This window comes from Castor canadensis, chromosome 10 (genome assembly GCF_047511655.1).
Source record: "Castor canadensis chromosome 10, mCasCan1.hap1v2, whole genome shotgun sequence".
Classification (NCBI taxonomy): Eukaryota; Metazoa; Chordata; class Mammalia; order Rodentia; family Castoridae; genus Castor; species Castor canadensis.
In genome coordinates, this window is record NC_133395.1 from 138412603 (window position 1) to 138425798 (window position 13196).

Sequence of the window (13196 nt, forward strand, 5' to 3'; positions counted from 1 at the left end):
GGGGAGAGGAGAACGAGCGAGGGAGGGAGGGAGTGGGAGGAGGAGGAGAGGGAGCCCAACGACCATTTAAAGCGATAGCAATCCCTGCCCTCTCCCCAGTGCTGGGCTGTTGGAGAGCGCAAGCCGCAAGCCGCGGAGCGTGAGCGCGGTGCGCCGGCTGGGGAACCCAGAGCGCCAGGCGCCCCAGGCTGGCAGGCGCCGCGGGACCCCCCCTCATCCTTTCCGACTGCCCCTCCCCGAGTACCCCCACCCCCAGTGCCTGCAGAAGTCCCCGGGCTTCCCCCAAAGGAGCTCACCTCGAGGGGCCCGGATCTCTGCGAGCCCTCCACCGTCCCCTCCAGCGCCGCCGCCGCCACCGCAGCAGCCCGAGCAGCATGGTCCAGCTGGGGAAGCTGCTCCGAATCCTGACTTTGATGAAGTTCCCCTGCTGCGTGCTGGAGGTGCTCCTGTGCGCGCTGGCGGCGGCGGCGCGCGGCCAGGAGATGTACGCCCCGCACTCCATCCGGATCGAGGGGGACGTCACCCTCGGGGGGCTGTTCCCCGTGCACGCCAAGGGTCCCAGCGGAGTGCCCTGCGGCGACATCAAGAGGGAGAACGGGATCCACAGGCTGGAAGCTATGCTCTACGCTCTGGACCAGATCAACAGCGATCCCAACCTGCTTCCCAACGTGACGCTAGGCGCGCGGATCTTGGACACTTGTTCCAGGGACACTTACGCGCTCGAACAGTCGCTCACTTTCGTCCAGGCGCTTATCCAGAAGGACACCTCCGACGTGCGCTGTACCAACGGCGAGCCCCCGGTGTTTGTCAAGCCAGAGAAAGTAGTTGGAGTGATTGGGGCTTCAGGGAGTTCGGTCTCCATCATGGTAGCCAACATCTTGAGGCTTTTCCAGGTAGGGGGGCGCTCCCTCCGGGGCGGAGTGTGCTGTGGCTCCCTGCGCTTACAACCTTAAAAGCTGGTTTGGATTACAGGGGTGCAGGGTCAGGTCAGTCTTCCCGCATTTCCACCATGGAGATCCTCCCTAATCCCTTCTTCCACCCCACCCAAGACAGTATCTTCCCTGCTTAGTTTACCCTGTCCAAAGCTCCACTCCATCAGAGCTGACAGCATGGATTTATGGCCCCATTTACAAGAAGCAATCTGCGAAAAACAAGGCGATGATTTAAATGGGTTTGCATTAGAGTGAAATATGGTCCGAAAACAGGCTCGTAAAAGTGCAGGGCTTCTAGGAGAGCAGGTTAGGCGCATGGAATATGAAAAATGAGAACATGCTTTGAAACTGGGCATTTCCCAGCTCCCCAGCTTCCCACCCCCATGCCACCTGGGAAACCTGGACTCCTTTGGAAAATGTCAAGAAGACCACTTCTTCAACTGAGGGCTGACTGGGTTTTAACCTAAATGTGGAGGTTGATTACTCATCTCCTTTGGTTGGATTTCCGACCTGTAGCTAGACTCCATGAGAGCCGGGGGCGGGAGGCATGGGGACCCTCTCCAAGTGGGGACATGCCGCCTGCTGACGTGACCCTCCGCCCCCAGTTGATTTTCTCCGGCCAATTTCGTGCACCGTCTAAATTGCATTTGCAGTCCGGCCACTGGCAGGAGCTGGGCGATCAGCTTTCTACTGCCACTTCAGACCTCAGCCCAGAGATGAGCTCATGCTAACTGCGAAACAAAATCGCTTTCAGTACCTCCTCCCTCCACCCCCTCCCGTCTTAACGCAGCCCCCGACCCCAATCCCTGGCTCCCAGCTCTGAGGACAATTCTGGAGCTAAGCGAGAAGGCACCTGGGGCAGTGGGGTGCGCTGAGCAGGGTCCGCGGTTCTCTTGCTCAGGATTCCAGAGGGCGATGGCAAAAAAAAATGGGAGGAAGGCGGATCCGGGACTCATAAGCGGTGGGTTCTACCGCAGTGCTGTCTTGCATCGGGTTCCTGCAGCCTCTGCCCCATGGCTCCCGTGCTGCATTGGGTAGAAATGGATGCCTTTGGGGTTTAGAAATTGAGTTTTAGAGTCTCCATGCCTCCAGGGGTCCCTTCTCAGGGGTTTCTCCCTTGTGTGTGCTTCTGTCTCTGCCTCCTTGCTCTCTATTTTTTTTTTCTTTCTCCCTGCTCCCGCCCTCCCTGCTTCAGCCTTTATTTCTTTTCTCCCTGTCCTTTCTTGCTCCCAAGTTCTTGGTTCACCCCTTCTGACTTTAGGTGACCCTTTCCTAAGGTAGGACTCTCTCCATACCTGATGGTAGCCAAACCCAGGTGATCCCTTCCCCAGATGTGTGGAATGATCCTGCTCACATCTGAAGAATTGGCTCCCTCTCAAGTGCTTCCCCTAAGGGTCTGGGTTTCAGGAGTAGACTCCTTGGGAGGTTCTGGCTGTCACCTCATGGGCTCCAGGAGTGCAAAGTTTGTGTTCTAGGAGGAAGGCTGCAGCCTGGTGTGGCCCTTCTGATCCTTTGAGCATCCCTGATTCTCAGTGTGCCTGCTTGGAGCTATCTAGATGTTTGCAATCTCCCAAAGTGCTTTGGGGGACAGACTTCACATGGGTGCTTGCTTTAAGGAAGAACCTGGGGTTTTGTAATCAAAACCCAGAAGTGCTTCCTTCATCTCTGAGTTTAAAGCTTGACAACTTGAGGGGGCAGCTCTGCAGAGATGAAGTCAGAGACAGCACCTGAGAACCACTGTGTGTGTGTGGGGGGGGCAGTCCAGTATTCCTCTGAGCCCCAGGGTGGAAGGCATTTAATAATTAGTCCATTGCCTGGTTCTGTGTTCAGAGCATGGGCATTATTACAGATGGGCCTGTCTGCATGGAAAAAAAAAGAGAAAAAACTGTGAAATGGTGAAGTCAAGAAAACCATTAAAGATTAGGCTAAGGACTGTGTTTGCTGAAAAAGATTCCAGGGGGAACTGAGTCCTCCTGTAGTGTTTGAACCTGAGTCAACTTACAAGGAAACAAATGACTGGTCACACACTCAGTTCCCTCATTCCCAGAGCAAGGGAGGAAAGGAACCAAAAGCCAGCATGAGCAGTGTGGGTTGGGACTAAAACCATTCAGAGAAAACACTGTCATTTTCCTCTAATTTGCAAATTGCAGCTATTCATGTTGGATTGAGTAGCTGAAGGAAAAAATAACCCCCAGTTTTCACCTGCATTTATGGAGAAGAGGCTGGGAGTAGGAGAAATGCACCAACTTGTAGCTCGGGCTGTAAGCTGGTTATAATCACTGGTGTGCCATCCCAGCTCACTGTTGCCCATGTTGAAGAGTGTATGTATGTGTGTGCGTGTGTGTGTGTGTGTGTGTGTTCCAGTGGCTTTTTTTGCATGTGATTTTAGAATCTCTTGGCATGTAAGTCCAATCCCTAGCTTTCTAGCTTCTGTCAGCCTGCAAAATGTGTAAGTGAGAATAATGGTACACACCATTGTTCACAGGCACCATCAATTAGTCGGAAAGAGAAAGAAGAGTAGGTGAATCTTCCTCTGAGACTACAGGGTTCAGTGCAATTAAAATTGTCCTATATACAATAAACTCCTCCAAATAAGTGGATTACAAGCTTTATTGTGAGTTTCTTTCTCGGGACCTTGAAGGTGGATGTGGGATCTATGTCAAACTGATCACTTGAGATATAAATTGATGGTGGGATGAGCCTGTATCCTGGGGGAGGAAATACTTAGGGACTGAAATGTTGGGTGTGCTGAGTGCTAGGGGGCAGGACGAAGTGTAATAGATATAACCAATGCTGTTGCTAGCAGCAAATGAAGTTCTTTCCTAAAAACAAGAACCTGGGCAAGGAGAGCTCTCACTCAGATGTAGATAGTGCCCTTTACTTGGAGTGTTCTTTTGCCCGTTGGTGTGCCAGGCCAGAGATGTGAGTAAGCAAGTCCTCTCTCTCTTCTCTGTGTCCATGCTGAATAGGTTAGTAAATGACATGTCTGAAAACAGAAACCATATCCAGTGGGTCTTTCAAATCCAGGAATTTGAGGCTAATGAAATTAGTGTGTGGCCAGGGCTCTGCCAACTGGAATTAAATCACTGTAACTGCCCAGCAATGCATTTTCAGACTCAAAGAAGCATCAGGAAGGAATTTCTGGAGATTTGCTTCTGAGCCTGTGCAAAATAATACTGTCCTAATGCTAAGCAAGATTAAACTAGATTAATATTGACTATGAGCAACATATTTTAAAACAATAATCACAGAGTGGGGATGGCTTAATGTGGAGAGGTTATATAATAGGGTGACCAAAGGGTAGCTCTCCCCTGAGCACTGTTTGATGGCTGTAAGTAAGACATGTTAGAGTGGAAAGTAATGGGAACGTTTTTATTCAAGGCTTCTCTGTTACTGACTTGCAAGAAAACACTCAGAATATAAATTACTTTTGCTACATCCTGATTTTGAATGGACAGTATTTCACATGTAGTGACATCGTCCTGGTCATAGACTTGAAATTGAATGGCATCTGTTGGATTTCTGCCCTCCCCCCCTCCCCAAAAGTAACTAGGTTGAGAAAACTGTACCCTGATTGGAGCATAATGCAAACCTAGGTCTGTGGACCTTGCAACATGAAAGAAATACATTTGTAAGTCTGTCAGCATCTTCATCTCATTCACTGAAACTTGAATATACTCTCAAACTTTTGGCATAATATTTTATACATAAGTGCTTATATTTTTCCTTCCTTTCTCTGTTTCTCTCTCTCTCTCTGTTCCTCTCTTATGTAATGGAATGGAACTTGGTTCATAGGCTAATGTGGTATTACTACAGTAGGAATTTTTTTTTAAAGCAACTCTAACCTATTCTTTTTTAAAATTGCATAAATATAGGTATCGCTGCCATTTGGAATAATCTCTATAACAATCTCTTCCTCCACATTTACTGTGTTTTAGGAAATTTACCCAACAGATGGTGAGTGGGCACTTTTTATAAGAGCAGAGAGGGAAGGAATGAAGACATGCACATACTATATTTGAAGATGTTCCATGTGTATTTTATGTATACAGACTCACATAATTAAGATGTCTTTGGACATTTTTCTCTTCAAGAACAATTGAAATAATGACTCCATTATTTGTAGTTTAACAAATTACAAATGTTCTGTTTTCTGCACGCATACAGATTATATCTTGGATCTAAAAGACCATGGGTGGGCTACACACAGTGTGCTCTAGTCTTAATCATACTGTTAACTAGTTAAGTTACTGTAAATATATCATTTAATTTTTCTAGGCCTCAGTTTCTTCATATGATTTTTTGCTTTAAAAATATAGTTTCTAAAAGTGTCTGATCTTTTTGTTCAGCTTGGAGAAGACCTGCACTTTTCAAACTCCCGACACTGTAATTCCAGTCCTCGCTTTGAACTTTCAGTGAGTTTGGGTGAACTTTAAAGGATATTTCCACACAGCTACCTTGGTCATTACTAGTCTACTGGATTTCCCATATTCACACTTTTACCTTGTTTTTAAAATGAGTTTGCTCTCCAATGGGATGTATCAAGGTTAGTAGTAGGGAAAATGACTGCTCAGATTCAGCTTACTACATAGTCATAAGACACAGGGAAAGGTGGAAAAATTGTGGGGTTTATAGTAGCAGTTATCACTTTTGTCTACCCAGCGTCCTCGCCTGTCTCATCTTACAATATTAAGCTTCTCTTTTGCAAAGCTGCAGAATAATGGCAGCCTGCCTATGTTCCTGTCCCCAGGGATGAGTCACTTGGCCCAGGTCAAGCAGAGCAGGTGATTGGTACAGTTGTAGGCATCTGGTCTTGTCTAGACCAATCAGAATCTTCTGCAGCATGTCTTTGTCAGAAAATAATGAGAAAATTGTCTCTTCTCTCTGGAATTTCTAGGCTGGGGAGATGTGATACTAAGGTGCCAGTTGACCATCCAACACATGGAGAGTAAGCAGGGCTGAGTAGTAGAGAAAGAGCTAGAGCCCTGGTAATCTCCAACCCCCAAATCTGACTATATCTTTATCTATATGCATCCCTGAATTTTTAGTACATGCTTTTAAAAAACAAATGTACTGTCACTGTGTTGAGTTTGATTTTACCATGTGCAACTGAAAACAGCTAATTTCAATTTACTGACTGTCATTCATTAAGTACAAAATAGTATAAAAAGATATTTTCTTTTTAGACGCAATCTTTCTAGCCCAGGTTTGGGACATTCAAAATTCTGCATCCATCCTCACTCTTCCCAACATTTACTGTAATTGCTCAAAGCATTTGAGATTGCATCTTTCTCATCTTAATGCAGTTAAGAGAGAGGGCTGATAGTTTTGATGTAAACTGTAGCCTATAGGCTTTCTATCTGGAAGCTTTGCAACCATATTCTGTTCCTTTCATTAGAGCAAATCTTTTGTTGATATCCCTAGGGCACAGAAGCATTTTCATGGCATAATGGAGTACAAAGTATATTAAACTCCTGGGTCCCTGTACAGTAAGCAACAAGCCTGACTCCACTCCTCATTCCCTTTTCATTCAAATAGGCAATTAAAAACAGTTACAAACGCATTTTCCTAGCAACTGGAAGCACATATAATTAGTATTTAAGAGAACATTTACACAGCATATCATCAGACTAATTAATCAATGAACCTTTTGTGATTTGGCACCATAAATATATTTGTTGTCTATACTTAAAAAATCAAAGAAATAAAACCTTTTTTATAGGAAAATACCTGAGAAGAGATTATGACACAATTCTTAATATTATGACTTTTCCATATTTGGTAACAAACTTCCTTTCACTTATATTTATGACTGTATGTGCTTTCAATCAAAGTTATTAGACTATAAGTTCAGAAATAAAACACCTGACTTTAGAATGGTATAGGATGCATATCACATTTTATGAGAAATTCTAATTTCTTTTCAGTAATACTAGTGGTGATGATAACAAGTGAGTCCTTAGTGTAAGTCACTGTGCTATGTGCTAAAAATACTTCATCTCACTTAGTTGTCACAATGCACAGTGTGCATATTACCATCCCTATGGTACGCTTCAGGACAGTGATTATCATAGTCAAAGTCACCTAGCTGGAAGACTTAGATTTTTCTTATAATAGTTTACTAACCACTCTGCATCCTGCTCAATTGTTTCAGAAATCCTTAAAATAATTATGGATTCACCTACCTAGAAATCACAATGATTTAAAGATAATAAAGTTGCTAGTTGCTGAAGCATTTCTATTCTATAGAAATACTACATTTCAGTTGTAGATCAAGATTAATTCTGTAGGCCCATAAAACTGGAACACACAAACTCTTACCTCCAAATGAAGCATGCCTGTTCTCTACTATTCAGCAAAGTAGCCCGGTATACAGTCACAAATATACAGTATACCTTTCATTCAAATAAACACAAAAAGATGTTTCTTCTTGTTCTGATTCAGTGCCCATCATTATGGATTATGATGGCTTTTCCTAAAGTTTATTTCATTCACTCCAATATTTCTAAACCTCAAGTGGGGAAATCCATCATTCAGATATATGTGCAAACTGAGAGGACTGTATGAATACAATTGCTGGAAGTCAAGTTGATAGAGCACAGGAGGTACATCCAAATAAATGTGACACTGATGTTTGTGGGGGCCTTGGAGGGAAGGATAGGAGAATTTTCAGTTTAATGGATTATTTTGCCTCTTGCTATAAAAGTGCTCAGCTTAATAGTTTTATAATTGGTCATTTGCAGAATTCTCCATCTCTGGTTGCTGTGTTTTCTCCATTCCACAGCTGCTGCTTCTTACTCTGGGTTTTGAGGAAGGCAGCAAATAGTCACTTAGAAAGGCTCCACCCTTCTGCATTATTAATTGCATGACAACATTTCTATGTGTTAAAGTAGCAGTTAGACATTTTTATCATGCTTTAAACTTGACTGTGTTGTAAGGCCTCAGCCCAGGCAGACAGCATGAGGGCTGATTCCCACAAGAAAACATACTCATTCTATTAAAGAATTCTGTTTAGGGGTTAACATTTAAAGTTTGGGGTTAGATAGACTTGGATTTAAATCCATACTGTCTATATGTTACCTATTTGATCTGATCAAACAGGTACCACACCTTTCAACCAATTTCCTTATCTTTGAAATAGGGATAATAAAAATGGACCTATCTGCTAGAGTATTTGTAAGGATGGCATGACTTATGTAGGGAAATACTTTAGTGCTGAGTTTAGCATGTTATAAGTGTTGAGAAATTTTAAAGGCTATTATTTTATTAGTATTGTGTTATTAAATGTCACAATTTCTTAAATCATGTTCACTAAATTTGCAGTAAAATCACTATATAAACAATAATCTATTACTCTTCTCCATTTCTTTATTGAATGGACTGTCTCTCTCTTTCTCTCCTCCCACCCTTCCTCTCTTCTTCCCTCTTCTTCCATCTGCCTCTCCCTATCCCTCTCTCTCTCACTTTCTCTCTCTCAGATAGGTACCTTAGTGATATTATTCAATGTGAAACTTTTCATGCACTGATGAAAACAAATCATGAATTCTGTGGAGTCAGGAATGCAGAGAGGCTAAGAGCAGCGGAAGTAATTCAGCCTCAAGTTTGACTTCCATTGAAACACTGTTCTAGGTGCAGAACCTTGAAACTCACTTAAACTCTTTTAGTATTACCTCTGCTTTGTTCATCCCTACTTTTCCCAGAAATATTTATAAAGCCACTTCCACATATACATTTCTAAGTGCTCAAGCACATCAATAAAAAAGCACAAGAATTCTGTCTTTTTCTCTGCCTGCCTCTTTCTCTGTGTCTCTCTGTCTCCTCTCTCAGCGTACACTGGTGTGTGTGGAAACAGATGGATGTTATAAATAAACCTAGTGGCATGTTAGAAGTTGAGGATTATGGGATAAAGAAAAATGGTGGGGACACACTGAAGACAGTTGGTAATGGCTAAGGGATATAAATGTGTGTTCTACTATCACATAGGGTCATCTGGGTAGACTTGATAAGGTGACAAGAAGGTCCAGTGATAAATCTTCAGGGAAGAAATAGCCCTGGCATGGTGGAGGAATATCAAAGAAACCACTGTAGGTGCATAGAGCTCATGGTGAGGAAGAGGCAGGAGGATTGGGCCAGCTGTGATTGTGTAAAGCCTTAGTGTCATCACAAGTATTTGCTTTTTCCTCTAAATGTAAGTAGCCAATGAAAGGGTTTTTACAGAGGTCTGACATGGTTTGTGTCTTGTTTTCAAAGCCTAACCCTATCTGTGGCATGGAGGTATGGGGAAAGAGTAGAATGAAGAAGAACGGATAGGTAGCATTTATAGGTGTCTATGAGACAGATGTTGGCTTGATGGGTTCAGCAGGATGTTAGCAGCCAAGGGTCCAAGAACTGATTTGTGTTGAAGGTTAAGGCGAAATTTCCTAGTAGACTGAACATGGGGTGTCAAAGGAAGAAAGGGGACAAAGGTGAATCCTCAATTTGGGACTTGGGCGTCTAGAAAAGTGAGATTCCTCTCATTTGAGATGTAGAAGTCTTGGGCAAAGCAAGTTGAGGTGTCTGAAGATAGGAAGTTCGTGATGATTTTCTGAATACACTTAAGATATTCAAATCTACAGTTCTGAAGTTTGTTCTAGACAAGAGAGATATTTGTATAAAATGGAGATGCGAAGATTAATTACAGGACTGGGAGTGGAGCTCAGTGGTAGAGCACTTACCTGGCATGAACAAGGCCCCAGGTTCCATCCCAGCACCACAAGAAAAAAAATTAAATGAAAAGGTTACTTTCAAGATTAAAGGAGACAATGCACTGAGCACTGTGGGTTATAAAAGCACTGAATAACTATCAGCTCAAAATAATTATCTAAAATGAACAAGAAGTTGTGGTTTGCTTTTGAAATAAAACAACCCAATTGTATCTCACCACTCTGGTAATATTTGTGACATAATTCTTTTAGTCAAATGGAGCAAGTGCAAATGTTTAGAAGAAGCATTTCAATTTCCTGCCTTTCTCCCTCACTTTGTAATCACGGTTTATAAAGTTTCAGTTAGTTGTAAGTGGGTACCTGTTTAATTAGAAGAGATTCAGAATTCTTTAGAGAGTGTACTAATATCAATATTCTATGCTTCATCAAACTCAGATGAAAATTTGTCATCTCTGATACACAATGCTAAAGTTGAGGTGGATACCTTAGCACTCAAGAAAAAATAATGTGCTTGTTTTTAAATATCCATCTGGCTACTTACTTTGAAGAACATCTTTCATTCACTTTTTAAATTTTACTTATGTTTAGGTGATGGAGTTGGAAGCCAGGGCATTGTGGATGATAACCAGGCTCTCTGACATAGAGCAATACCCTCAGCCTCTCACTCACTTTTTACAGTGAAATGATGAAAGGGGGAATTTTATCTCACAGTTTTAAGCTTGCCTCAGATATTTACAAACTGTTTAAAAACTTCTTTGGCTAAACCAAAATTCTGTTCTCTATTCATTCAGCTACCAGATAATTGGTCTGAGCACGTATTATACTCAAAATGCATGGCCATGTTGTTTCTACAAATCTATAATTTTATTTTAACACTATCATTATGTAAGCTATATTTTAATTGTAATTATAATACATTTTATATCAAAACACATCCATTTCTAGTGTTCAGGGGAGAGCAGCATGCAGTAAATTTTATCAAAATACAGCATCTGAAGAACAGAACAGAGGGTAATTGTGTAATTCTGTGTTCACTATAATTAAGTTTGATGAAGTTGGCATAATAGAATTAAGATTTAAAAAAAAAACACAACACATGGAGGCACCATGGTTCCCGCTTACCCACCCCGTTCACATCCGAGAACACAGACTTAGCATCTTTTATGTGTAGACATAGAGGCAGATAAATGATGGACATAAGAGGAGAATACTGGAAAGGAAATACTGCTTTTGGGCTTGGGGTTGAGGGGGAAGATCTGCTAGCTTGCATGTCTATGGGGCCCTCTATTTCTGGAGCAGTTAAACTCTGTCCCACTGTCCCCATGGATGGGGACATGCTTACATGCTGATCTTTTGCTTCCTGTTTCCTGATAAATAGTTGAGAAGATTATCACAATATTGTATCACATAAGACAAAGTAATTTGTCTTAAAATGATAGACATTGCCTCATCTGCCACTCTTCAAGCTAGCATTCTCTCTCGCCGCCCCCCTCCCTCTCACTCTGTCTTCTCATGCTTTCTTTTTCCTGGACTTATTTACAATGAAGTGCAAAAAAGACTTATAGCAAGAGGTTTTTTTGTAATTTTTTCTATCCTCGGAAGAAAATAGAACATACAGTTAAGAGTATAGGTGCTGCCAGGCATGGTGGTGCATGCTTGTAATCCCAGCATTCAGGCATCTGAGGCAGGAGGACTGCAAGTTCAAGGCCAGCCTGGACTACTTAGTGAGAACTTACTTAAAAATAAATAAATAAATAGTGAACCAGGTACTGGTGGCTTATGCCTGGAATCCTAGCTACTCAAGAGGCAGAAATCATGAGGATCACAGTTCAAAGTCAGCCCATGCTGGCTATCTCAAAAAAAAAAAAAAAACTGATCACAAAAAAACTGGGCTTGTAGAGTGGCTCAAGGTGAAGGCCCTTTTCAAGCCCAGTACTGAAAAAAAAAAAAGAAACAATAAAGAAGAATATAGGTGTTGAACCCATTTCAGATACCTGTCTAACCAGATGAGCTTGGGCAGTTATCTGAGCACCTGGACCTCACTGTTCTCAAGTGGAAAACGATGATGATGATAGTTCTGTCCTCATGGGACTGTTTCCAAGCTTCCATGAGGTTATTCCATGTCAAGCACTTAATGTAATGCCTATAACATAGAAAGTTCTTTTATATACCATTAGTAATGTTGATGTTTGTATTCCTACCTTAATAGGTTCTGCCATTCCCACACCTTGTTTCCTTGTCCCCTACCCTACATCTTGTCATGATCCTGTATAAGAGCAGGGTTGTCAGACAGCACTCACCTCCCTTCATATCTGACTTTGGGTCATTGCTGAGGCTGGACCAGGCCACAGCAGTCATTGCTTTTATTGAAACAATCTCTTGTTTGAGAAGAGCTGCTGGGTGTTGAGACAAAGCAAAGTCAAGGAGAGAATTTTTCACTCCTCTTCATCCAGTAAAGTATTCAGGCCTCAGAAGGAGAATCAAGCAATGGAGAGAATGCACAATTACACAGTTTAGTGATTGAGAACAAGTCAGACAGAATTTGAACTTATTTCCATCCCATAATGGCAGTGGAATCTTAGATACTTATTGTAACCTCTCTACACCTAAACAAAAGGATGAAAAATGTTAAGATCTATTGCATACTGTTTCTGTGAAGAATCAGTAAGTAAATCCTTTGAAAGTACCAGGTACATAGGTTGGCATATAGTAATTGTCAATAAATGTTGGCTTCCATTGACTGCTTCCACTACTAACATTACTACAAGATGGTTGAGCATGTCTCACACTCAGTCCTACCCTTTCTTAAATTAAACATGGTCATTATCAAATGTCTCTAACATGAAAAGCCTCAGGATATCAGAGCCAGCTTGTGGGAGGGGAGCTGTGTCAGTGCCACTACCACCTCCACTATCACCCCACTAACCATATGTGTGTCACACACCAGGCTTACCTCTGTCTATGTATTACATTATTTTTTCTCATACTCAGGTGAGAGAAATGATCATTTTATACAGATAGAGACACTTAGCTATTATGATAAGAAAAGTGACTCACAGTGAGTGAGAGAGAGAGCCTGGATATTCAAATTCTAGTCTTTCTGACCTCAAAAGCCTGTAAGTGTTGTGTTATATCCTGGTAAGAAGGTTGGCTTTAACCTCTTCTATAAAAGTAGAAAAGACTCTTTTGTTTAGTGTTGTGTTTTGGCAATGCTAAGGCTTGAACTCAGCTGTGCTTCCTGGGCAGGTACTCTACCACTTGAGCCACACCTCCAGCCCTGAATATTCTTGATCCCCATATTTCTGTCTTCCCTATGCCATCCTAGACCCCAGTAGAAGGATGTAGAGAAGGGACCTCTTCAAAGACCTAAGGAGCCCTATTCCCTTCAGCCTCTCCTTCCTTCATTAACTAATACTTTATTTCTTTCTTAAGAATCCCCACACATTCATTTTGGTACTTAACCTTGACCTTTTAGTATTTTGATATTCTGTACATGACTCATCTACTCTATTTAAAGTTAATTTATTTCAGGTCAATTGTGGGTTCTTACTCATCCTGAAGT

General features: G+C 42.3%; 2 protein-coding genes across 7 annotated transcripts in view; both read left to right on the forward strand.

Moving 5' to 3' along the window:
- The first annotated feature begins 236 nt into the window (after positions 1 to 236).
- The window catches only part of Grm7 (glutamate metabotropic receptor 7), a 797981-nt gene continuing 785021 nt past the window's right edge, over positions 237 to 13196 (forward strand). For all 6 annotated transcript variants that reach the window (XR_012436366.1, XR_012436367.1, XM_074044288.1 and 3 more), the window contains exon 1: positions 237 to 893. Coding sequence is in view for 4 of the 6 variants with exons in the window: in XM_074044288.1 (XP_073900389.1) it covers positions 375 to 893 (519 nt within the window). In the remaining 2 variants the exon portion in view is untranslated. The remainder of the gene's footprint in view (positions 894 to 13196) is intronic.
- The window catches only part of LOC109678979 (uncharacterized), a 68370-nt gene continuing 57021 nt past the window's right edge, over positions 1848 to 13196 (forward strand). The window contains 3 exon segments of the mRNA XM_074044608.1: positions 1848 to 1966; positions 4871 to 4889; positions 5282 to 5347. Coding sequence (XP_073900709.1) covers positions 1848 to 1966; positions 4871 to 4889; positions 5282 to 5347 — 204 coding nt within the window.